We start from the raw sequence: 10,774 nt of genomic DNA, 5'->3' as shown, positions 1-10,774 counted from the left end.
ATAACATATAATATATAACATATAATGTATAATATATAATACATTATATATTATATATCATATATATCATGTATATGATATATCATATACCATATACCATATAATATATAATATATGATATATTATATATAATATATCATGCACAATGTACAATGTACAATGCAGAATGTATAATGTATAATATATAATAAATGACATATAGCTCATAATGTATAGCATACATAATGTATATCATGATAGTCACTTATCATTGCCCTCTATCAGAATAAGGACCTTTATCATATGGTTACCCATATCGGTTGCCAAGGTCCTTGTTCCACATAGTAACTCTTGGAGACGATGAGAGAGGTATAAATACTTGCAATGAAGTCCACAACAGCAGTCGTGGTGCGGTCTTCAGACAGACACCATGGCGCGATCACTCTTTCTCCTCGCGACCCTTTGCTTTGCCTTAATTGCTCATGTTTGTAAGTTCTTTTGGCTATCCTGAAGATTTTTTTTCTATTTCGTCAATAACAGTATAGATTTTGCTTATAAACCACACACTTCGAATGCATGTTGTGCCGATATTTTCATTCATGTATTCGAAAAGGTTGGCGCAGTTTAATCTTGTGACTAGAATGTACAGAAACACAATTGTTCCTTTTCAATTCACACAGATTCCTACGACGGAGTGCGGTGTTCCACAGAGTGCCCGGTAACTGGAAGCCCCAAGCTCAGCTACGCCCCTGGACACACCTATGTTTACCAACAGCATGGGGAGTCCAACCTTCATTTCGAGAATGTGGAGAACGCAAACACCCGGGTCGAATGGAACTCCAAGGTCGAACTGTCGATGCTCACGCCCTGCGACGTGGCCATCACCATCAAGGAGTTCCAGATGAACGGAAAGGACGCGAGCGTCGTTCCAGAGATGGGCAAGGTGTCTGAGCGTCCCCTCATGATGGCCATCATGGACGGGCGAGTGCAGCACGTGTGCGTCGACCCCGAGGACGACACGTGGTCCGTCAATGCCAAGATGGGTGTGGCCTCCTACCTCCAGAACACTCTTCCCTCCTTCTCTGAGGTCAACAAAGAAACCACCATCACAGAGGTAAGGCTCACTACAGCTCTACTCTCTATTTTCTTTTTATTCAACGACATCGGTAATTGCTCCTCTCGCAGATCTAATATGTTGGTAGCTCTGACCGATCTCATTCCTCTTTCCTCAGAGAGACATCCAGGGTAAGTGCCCCACCAGCTACACCCTGACTCCCGTCTCCGAAACTGATATGCAAGTGGTCAAGGAGAAGGACAACAAGAGGTGCGAGGACCGTTTCTACCGTCCGTCTGAAACGATGAACATCCTACCTTTGCTCAACATGCCTCTTCCTCTCGAGGAGTCCAGCTCGACTTGTCAGCAAAACATCCAGAGTGGTCTCTACACTTCCATCGAGTGTACTGACACCAACATCCTCAAACCCATGTACGGCGTCTACAAACACATCAAGGCTGTACAAAAGGCCACCCTTCAGTTCGAGTCCCAGGTAGAGATGGACCCTGCCCTCCTCACCTTCTCGTCCGACCACTTGGTCAAGAAAGAGCTCAAGTTCGACTTCACCACTCCCAAGAAGAGGGACACTGTTGTGCCCAGACTCGACGCGATCCTCACAGACATTTGCGCCAAGGTCGAAAACACTGTCGAGCCCGAGACAGCCGCCCTTGTCTACCATGGAATGAATCTGCTCCGCCACGCTCCCGATTCTCACGTCAAGGCAATCCTCGAAAATATTCGTGCTGGCGCCTACTGCCCCAACTGGCACAAGATCGAACAGATGTACCTCGACGCCATCGCCTTCCTCGGTGAGTCTGGAGCCGTTCCCGTTATGATGGAAGAGATTTCGCAAGGAGTGGCCTCCCCAGGAAGAACTGCCCTCTATGCCACAGCCCTGCACGTGATGGCCCGTCCCAATGCCCTCGCCATCAAGTCACTGGCCCCTCTAGTCACGATGGACCATCCCCCCAAGACCGTCCTTTTGGCAGCTGCTTCCATGGTCAGTACCTACATCCGCCAACACCCTAGGTACAGAGAGGAAGGGCTTGTCGATGAGATCATCATGCTAGCCACCAGTAAGCTTGCCGAGACATGCCACGGAGCCACACCTGAGGAGCGCGAGCACGCCAAACTTCTCCTCAAGGGTCTTGGCAATGTTGGCTACTTCCCTGAAGCTGTAGCTGCCACAGTCAAGCAGTGCTACCATGACATCAACGTGGAAACTTCCGTTCGCGTGGCAGCCGCCCAAGCCTTTAGGAAAGTGCCCTGCAACTTGTGGGTGAGTTCCAGTACAATAGCTCCTTTACACCATATCCGTTTTTGTTTTCAATCTGAACACAAAGTAGGAGAGTGCGTACTCACTTTTCCATTTCTTTTATTCCAGAATCCACATGAGATGTTAAACCATTACTATGACATGAAGGAAGAGACCGAAATCCGAGCAACCGCTTACCTGAATGGCGCTAGATGTGTCGAAGATATGGCGGAAGTAAAGCGCATCATTGACTTTGCAAGGGAGGAGACAAATATCCAGAGTAAGTACAACGTGCGCGTTATAGCTTTCTATAATAATTTCTTTATTCAATAACCCCTCCTCTCCTTCTATGCATATAGGAAGTAAATAAGATGAGAAGTATATGCCAAGAGGCTTGTGCGTGCCGCTGTAGCCTTTACTTTGGCCAACGTGCTTGTTTACCAGGCCATCACGTCTCTCTATTTGTTGTGCTATTCCACCTTTGCCCAAGGACCCATAGTTCCCCCTTATCATGGAGAGCTGCCTTGATTTAGCCCAAATTAATGGAGGATAGTTGATTTCATCCTTCCAAAGCAGCATCTTACCCTCTTTTTATCCCTTTTTAATGTTTTTTCTATGTTTTTCTGTATATTTTTTACAATGATCACAAAATGAACACCCCTAATTTGATCAACAAATTCAATACTTGACTGAAAACCCCAGATATCAACCTACAAGTGAAATCCCTCTCAAAACACACAAGCATTGCACTAGTACACCTACGCTCAGTTAATCACTCGGCACTAAAACAGTACCAGTGTAGAATTTGTCTGGCAATAGACGCCAAGTGCCCTAGGTACCATCATCACACAGAAAACTCAACATATCATCTTACACTTTTTTTAGATTTTCTCCAGATAACTCCACAAAATGTTTTCACTAAGTGAGGCATGGGAGGAACCTGCGACGAAATTCGGTTTCCAAGGGGCATTGGGTTTTCTGCAAAAGAGAACTGGGCTAATGAATTGATTAATACAGTCTTCTCTCCCATCATTTTTGTTTCATCTCCCTGTGCATTGATCCACTCCCAGAATGTGGTCAATCCCCACAAACTCATTATCATTATGTATAAAGTCGAACCCGTGAATACCGTGGTTTGCCCCCTTTTTGATTGCTTCCTGGGTATGGATGGACATATACTTTATGAATTTCCCTATGTACGTGTGTGCACATGTATATATGTATATATACATGTACGTATTTATGTATGTATGTACGATTATGTACGTATTTATATTGATAGAATATGCGAGTGTGTATAAGCGTGCGTGTGGTTTTATTTGTGCCATATCCTTATTCATTCTGTATAAAATTACAGACCTATTCTATATTTCGTTGCAGTACGCAGCTTGGTACTTACTCATCTGACTAACCTTCAGGAGACTGATTCACCACACAAGGAGCACCTCCGTTACCTCCTCTCCAACATTGTTCTTCCTGCTGACTACAGTGAAGACATCAGAAAGTTCTCCAGAAATACAGAAATCTCCCATTTCTTCCGCACTATCGGTTTGGGAGCTGAAGTCGATTCCAATCTCATCTATTCCCGCAGGTCTACTCTTCCACGATCTGTCAACTTCAACGTAACTGCTGATATCTTTGGAAACATGATGAACTTGGCTGAAGTAGGCTTGAGGCTAGATGGCTTCAACTCACTTCTGGAAGAAGTCTTTGGTCCTAGAGGATATCTGATGTCTACTCCTTGGAACAAGGTGATCATGGACATCGCCGCCTTTGGTCAAGATAAGGGATCCAAGGTTGTCGAGCATTTGGCCAGCTCACTTAGAGCCAAGAGAAATGTAGAATTCCAGGTTGCCGAAGACTTCGTTGACTCCAAAGTGCGTTCTCGTAACCACCAGGAAAAACAACCTATGATTGATCTAGCTCTTCGTCTTTTCGGGCAGGAGATCTCTTTCGCTTCTCTCACATCTGACCTTAAGAATATCGACGTGGACCAAATCATCGGTGATTTCTTCGCTTACATGGACCACAACATGGAATCTATGTCCAAATACCTCATAAATACTGCCAGGACTCTTCCCATCTGCTTGGAATACACAATTCCCACTATGCAAGGAATACCACTTCATGCTGATCTATGTGGTGCTGTAGTTCTTGGTCTTGATGTGGATTCCGACGTGGACATCAGACAAATCTTATCCGGTGAGAACCCACACGCTTCCTTGAAACTGATGCCTAGCCTATCTGTTGAACTGGCCGGTTTCGTTGGTTTTAAGTCTGTACTCAAGCATGGCGTTAAGGTTAAGAACAATCTTCACATTTCAAACGGTGGAAAGCTTGACATTGATTTAACTGGTGGATTGAATATCAAATGGAGTATACCAGAAAAATGGGATCTTATTTCATTCAAAAGCGAAACTTATATGGTCAACGAAGAGATTGAAATACTGAACGAAAACCCAGAACACAAAATCATCCCTGAAGGCATTGTCGACGCTCGTTTGGTAGAGAAGGACGAGTGCACCGACTTCTTTGATAGCCACCTGGGTCTTCGCTTCTGTTATAAACTCAACTTGCCCAACATCATCAGCAGCACCTCTGTACCATTTGGTCACCCAATTGAGATCAGCCTGACTGCAGAAAAAACCGAGGCTTCCATGGAAGGCTATAGACTGGCAGCCTTATTGACCAATGAACCCGACAACAAAGTCATCGACTTCACCATTGACACTCCTGGATCCAGTGCTCCTCGCGGTGCATCTGCCAAGATCTCCTACGACAGGAAAGAAAACACCCAAACTCTCTTCACATCCATCAGCTCCTCTTTCTTGGAGTATGCTACTCAGACTACTCTTACCACCGATGCTGACAAGAAGGCTCTGGAAATGTTCTGGAAGTATAAGATCATGCATGCATCCGGCGACTACACCTATGCTTTCAAAACAGATACGATGCTGAAAACAGAAGATCCTCACAGGAAGTTTGACTTCAACATTTACTTCAGCCCAAGCTGGGAATTCCCTGCCGAGTCTCAAATGTTTGAGGCCTCTGTCCTTACTGAGATGCATGAGGGTAACACCGGCATTGATGTAGTAGTTAGATCTCATAACACACTGAGGAACTTCATCGTATTGGACGTTGAAGGTAAGTATTAAATTTTATAACTGAGGAAAATTTCTGTTTTATAGGTGTAGTAAAATGACAAAGCTTTTTTGCGGTAATCTTAAAACAAGTGGTTCATTTTACAGCCGGATTTGATTTCCACTCCACGCCCCGCATTTACTTCCCACTTATCGACAAGCTGCGTAAGTGGAACGTCAATGTCGAAATTATCGATTGGAAACTCCACCAACATATCGCACCCACAGCAGAGGCCGAAGACAGTGCAGAATGGTCCGCTAAATTCAGCTTGATGAAGGGAGAGCATGTTTACTTTGACATCGAGTCCCTCGCTAAGAAGAACGGCATCTTCCCCGCCAACTTGAACGTTGATGTGGAAACAACAGGTAAGATTACCAAGCCTACGGACATCCATTTGAAATGGAATTGATAGTTTAATTGATACACACTGTGGCAACTTATTTTGTAACATCTGTCCTTAGCCATCGTGGGAGACATTGACCTGAAGTCCCTTAACAAGCTGCATTATGACGGCATGCTATTGGAAACCTCTTGGGAACTTGAAAACAGGAAGACTGAGGAAAAGATCGCCCATGCATTGCTGTCAATCACGCGAAAGGAGGAAGGGAAGCTGTCTTTCGAAAATAAACTGGAGGTAAGCCCTCCTTATTTTCAAACTAATAGTTTTCCAATAGATAATCTAGCCTTTCTAAGGTTTGTTGATGAGCGTATTAGCTACTCATATAATGTCAATCCTTTAGAATTCAGTGGATAAGCAAACATTCTTACTCATAGTACTAATAACTGCGCTTATACTCCTCTCCTTTCAGTTGCAGGCACCCAAGCTTATGGAGCGACTGGACATCGTGGTTCATATCGACGAGGTCGAAGAGTCCAAGTATGATCTCACAGGCACTGCTGTGTACAATGAGCAAATGACATACGAGGCTAAAGGTCCTGTCACACTGGAGCTTAAGAAGAAATGGCTCCAGGAGATGGATCTTGAGATCTTAGGATTCAGCGAAGGACCACATAGATTGACAACTGCTATAGAAACTTCGCCCAAAAAGAAAAGAGTCCTTCTTCAATTAAGTGACTCCACCGGTATTCTCCTCAACTCTATGATCGACAGAACAATCATCTCTGAAGAAGAGAGTGATATCAAGACCAGCTTTGCCTTCCTCAAACTTACAGATACCAAGGCAGATTTCCATCTTTCCAAGGAAGCACTCCACATCAACTTTAACAGTCTTCTCTTCCCTCAAGAAGAGTACCAACGCAGGATTAAGGGCGTTTACGATCGAGATTTTACCACTAAAACTATCAAGGCTGAGGTCTTCTTCGACGCTGAAGGTGATACTTCAAAAATGATTGGTACTGAAAGTAACTACGATCTCGCAGAGGATGGACTCTTCAATATGCAGTAAGTCAAAATAAATAAAGAAATATATAAATGAATAAGTATATAGATAAATCAATAAATAGATAAATAAATCAATCAAATAAAAGATAAATAAGAATATATACATTATACATTTTCTGTTATATGTTTCACATTTTTTTCATTTATCTTTTTATAGTGGTAACTTGGTTTTGATGGGAGAAGCTCATCAGTACAACCTGCAAGTTCAGCTAGCTTCACCTCTTCGTATGTTTGAGGGTCACAACGAAGTTAGTTTGATCTGGACCACACCTGACCAGAGAACTTTCACTTTCCAAACTTCCCTAAACAAGAATACCCTTGCTTATGAAAAGTCTTCTATGAATGGTCTAATCTATTTTAAAACTCCTGATGAAAGTAACTACGAGTGGAAATGGGATTATGTTTTTGAAAACTTACCCGAACCTCTCAACTATAAATTAGATGCCATGGTGACTCTTAAATCTCCTCAAATTGAAGAAGTCGTTTCCCAGATCCATGCCTATCATAAACTGACTCCAGAGGCAAGGGAAGTGTCATTCAAGGTAAGAAGGATTTCGTGTCTCGTACTATCTGAGATATGTGTTTATTTCTTCTTGTCTAAACAATGGTTAACGATTTATTTCTTTATTTTCTATTGACAGACTGAGATCTCCCAGAACAAATTGACCGAGGCAATGTTGCTTGATATCTTCGGTAATCTCATGGAAAACTCTTACGAGGCTAAGATCGCCTTCAATCATGCAGACAAGCAAACAAGCATCGAGTCACACGGTACACGGACGTCTGACGAAGAGAGCTGGGTGAAGTCTGGAACGATCACCATTGAGGCTGTCCTGCCCTTCGAAGCCATCAGTACCTTCAAGGCCAGTTCTGCGAAGAATGATGACGGATCCATGCATCTTGAAATGACCAAGAACGACGAAACCTATTTCAACATCAGGGTTAATCACCCAGAACCTCTTTTGTGGAACGTGCGTGTCGAGACACCTTCTCGTACTTTGGAGGCTGTAAGTAGTTTGGATTCGTCAAAGCCTTCAGTTGAGGTTTGGACCAACAAGGATAAAAGTGAAGACAAAATCGAGGTTTCCGGTAATATGATTAGCCAGGAGGTGAAAGGCACTCAGGGAACTCGTATTGAAGGTAAAATCAGCTACCCTACCCTATCTAAGGACATCATCATTTCAGCAGAGTATGGATTCTCACCACTAACTGTAGTTGGCTCTCTGGAACTGGATATATTCCAGTCCCATGAAGACATGGTGGTCCTGACACTTCAAGGCATGAAGAAGGCAGAAGGAAGCTACAGGACGGACGTGACTATGTCAACAAAGGTAAGCCTTTTTAGGCAAAGACAACACGTAGATTTCTTTTGAAGTAACCTTCAACATGTGTCAATTTTTCATGACAAAGTCAACTCCAGGATTTGTTATATTCTTTCTATTCGAGAGTATTTATGTCATATCTAATGATGTTTTGTATTTCCAATTAAATCAGGCTCTCCTGTATGACCCGAGGGTGATATTGGATACCGCATGGACAAAATCAACAAAGGGCATCGAATTGCACTACCTGTACGATCCTTCGGTTCCTGAGAAAATGATTGCTCTCAAATATCAAAGAACCATGCCAGAGGAAGCTGTTCTTTCGGCAAAGTTGAGGACACCATCCATTGATATGGAAATCTCCAACATCTTGCGACCTGAGCAGACAATTCACTGCCACGGTTTTAATCTGAATACCCACTGGAGTTTACAGGCTCAGGAGTACGAAACTAAGAGTCACTTCTGCTATCCTGCTCACGTGGAAGCTGTAACCTTCAAGGTTGGTGAAGAACAAAACAAGAAATATCATTTGAACGCTGGCTGGAAGAGCCCTGGCAAGGTTGAACTTGACATTCGTGTTGAAAAGCCATGGGAGAACCCACTGATGAGATTTGCCGATGTCGCTGGAATTAGGGCCGAGCTCACTTCACCCGTTACTCTTGATTTGGAAGGTCACTATCATCATGAAGAAGTCCAAGAAAACATGGTTCGTATTTGCAGTGAAATAGAAGTTCATTGTTTGAAAATCCACCAAAGAAACATTCCTTTTCATTTAATATTTCTATCTAATTACAGAATGAAATCCTGGAAATCATCAGATCTCAAGTAAACACTTTCCTAGGATGGTGGGAATCCACCTACCAGCAGTTGCAAGCTGATGCGGCAAGCCAGAGTGCCGAACTGCCCGTCATTGAGGCGGACAAGGTCTTCCAGTATTTCCTTAGCGAATTCGCACATATCTACGAAGACCTTCGCACGGACGGTCTGATCCCCGACCTTGTTCACATCTTCCAAGTTGTTATAAGCGAAGTTCAAACGCTTGTATCTATGTTTAGGGAAGTTTACCATTATCTTGATGAATCTGTAGTCAACATCTACAGCGAATATGTGGATCTCATGTCGAAAATCACAAAAGCTTACGAATCCGAGATCATGGAAAGTCTGATGGAAATAAGGACGGGTAAGTTTAAGTTCCATTAGGTAATTCCCATCCGTTGCTACACCCTAGATAAGATAGTTGATTTAAGGAAGTTTCTTTATAATCACTGTTATTTTTATTTCCCCAGTCCTGCTTCGCTTGAGAGAATTGTACGAGATGAACCAATTCACTCCAGAGGAAATCGTGCGTGCCCTCAAGGAGACTCGCTTCTGGGAGAAAATTGAGGGAATACTACTTAGGCTGCAGGAGACACATCCTCAGGAATATCAAGCAATTATCGATATCTGGACTACAATGGAACACAGATTAAACCCAGTTGAGATGATTGGCATGCTTAAAGAAAACTTCCCTGAACAATGGGAAGCTCTGACTTACGTCACAAGACACATCATTGAAGACGTCAGGAAGGATGCCCATATCATATATCGGCAAATCATGAGGAGACCATTCATCCGTCAGACTGTCGACTGGTTCCTTCACAGCTTTGGATTTGTAAGTGCTGTTTTGCTCTGTATATTCTCTCACGAAAAGATTAGACATGAAAGTAAGTTTGCTTTGGCTCATTTCTCTTTTGATTTTCTTTACAGGAAAATATCCCTCAAGCAGAGGAGGTACTTCATTTCCTGTACCAGCTTCTTGAAGACACCTTGCAACTGAACTACAATGCCAAGCAAGGAAAACTTCATCTGGTGCTTCCTCTTAACCGCCCTGTGTATTCCTTAACAACTGTGCCTTACGGAGTCAGCGTCTCTTCTGGACTTCCCGTATGGAGGAATTTTGTAGGCCTCATGCAAACCGTGATCCCTATTCAGTACAAGTTCTTTAACGCCCTCACATCTTCTCCTGCAATCTATTATGGAGATGGGAGTCTTTACACCTTCGATGGGAAAATGATCAAACTGCCTGTGACTCCATGTCAGTACATCCTGGCTACTGATGGTTACGACCATGTTACTGTCAGAGCATTACCAGATAATAAGTATGAATTTGGAATCACTCTCGGTAACAGGCTGCACAAGATTGTCATCGACAGCGAGTATAAGGCTTATTTGGACGACCAAGAGCAAACAGAAGAGGAACAATCTATCTACCCATATGTTACCGTTTACCAACGCCCCGCTGAGGTCATCGTAAATGCCAGAAGCCTTTACCTGTCTGTGTCCAAAACCTCACCAACCTTCCGACTCTATGCCAGCGTTGAGCTTCTGGGTCGCCTGGAAGGTCTGATGGGCACCTTGAACAACTTCGAAGGCGACGACATGATGATGCCTAACGGTGAACTTGCACCCGACGCCGCCACTTTCCTTAGCAGCTGGCAATTGGACTCGTGCTAATCACGTTAGGTGTCGCATCGACTCTGGACACGAGTCGCGATTATTATAATATCAAATATGTTTTCGCAAAAATATTTTCTCATGTAACATTTGGAAATACCAAATGCTGTTCAAATAGAGCTTACGAG

The 10,774-nt window shown here is 43.4% G+C and overlaps 1 protein-coding gene across 1 annotated transcript; it reads left to right on the top strand.

The window, feature by feature from the left end:
* Positions 1 to 409: 409 nt before the first annotated feature.
* LOC143019377 (vitellogenin-like) lies at positions 410 to 10,646 on the top strand. Its single transcript, XM_076175014.1, has 15 exons — positions 410 to 467; positions 660 to 1,093; positions 1,212 to 2,312; positions 2,418 to 2,568; positions 3,669 to 5,432; positions 5,537 to 5,794; positions 5,891 to 6,063; positions 6,239 to 6,831; positions 6,989 to 7,373; positions 7,473 to 7,594; positions 7,700 to 8,162; positions 8,326 to 8,859; positions 8,949 to 9,333; positions 9,440 to 9,804; positions 9,900 to 10,646. The coding sequence occupies exons 1-15, from the start codon at positions 410 to 412 to the stop codon at positions 10,644 to 10,646; spliced, it is 7,533 nt and encodes a 2,510-aa protein (XP_076031129.1).
* The last annotated feature ends 128 nt before the right edge of the window (positions 10,647 to 10,774 follow it).

The sequence above is a fragment of the Oratosquilla oratoria genome, chromosome 37 (genome assembly GCF_046742065.1).
Source record: "Oratosquilla oratoria isolate Oo_2021 chromosome 37, ASM4674206v1, whole genome shotgun sequence".
Taxonomy (NCBI): Eukaryota; Metazoa; Arthropoda; class Malacostraca; order Stomatopoda; family Squillidae; genus Oratosquilla; species Oratosquilla oratoria.
This window is presented reverse-complemented; position numbering and strand designations above follow the sequence as displayed.

Coding starts and splice junctions, on each gene's coding strand:
- LOC143019377 (XM_076175014.1), top strand. CDS start 410: ATGGCGCGATCACTCTTTCTCCTCGCGACCCTTTGCTTTGCCTTAATT. Junction 6,832..6,988: donor GATGGACTCTTCAATATGCA/GTAAGTCAAAAT, acceptor ATCTTTTTATAG/TGGTAACTTGGTTTTGATGG. Junction 9,334..9,439: donor TCTGATGGAAATAAGGACGG/GTAAGTTTAAGT, acceptor TTATTTCCCCAG/TCCTGCTTCGCTTGAGAGAA.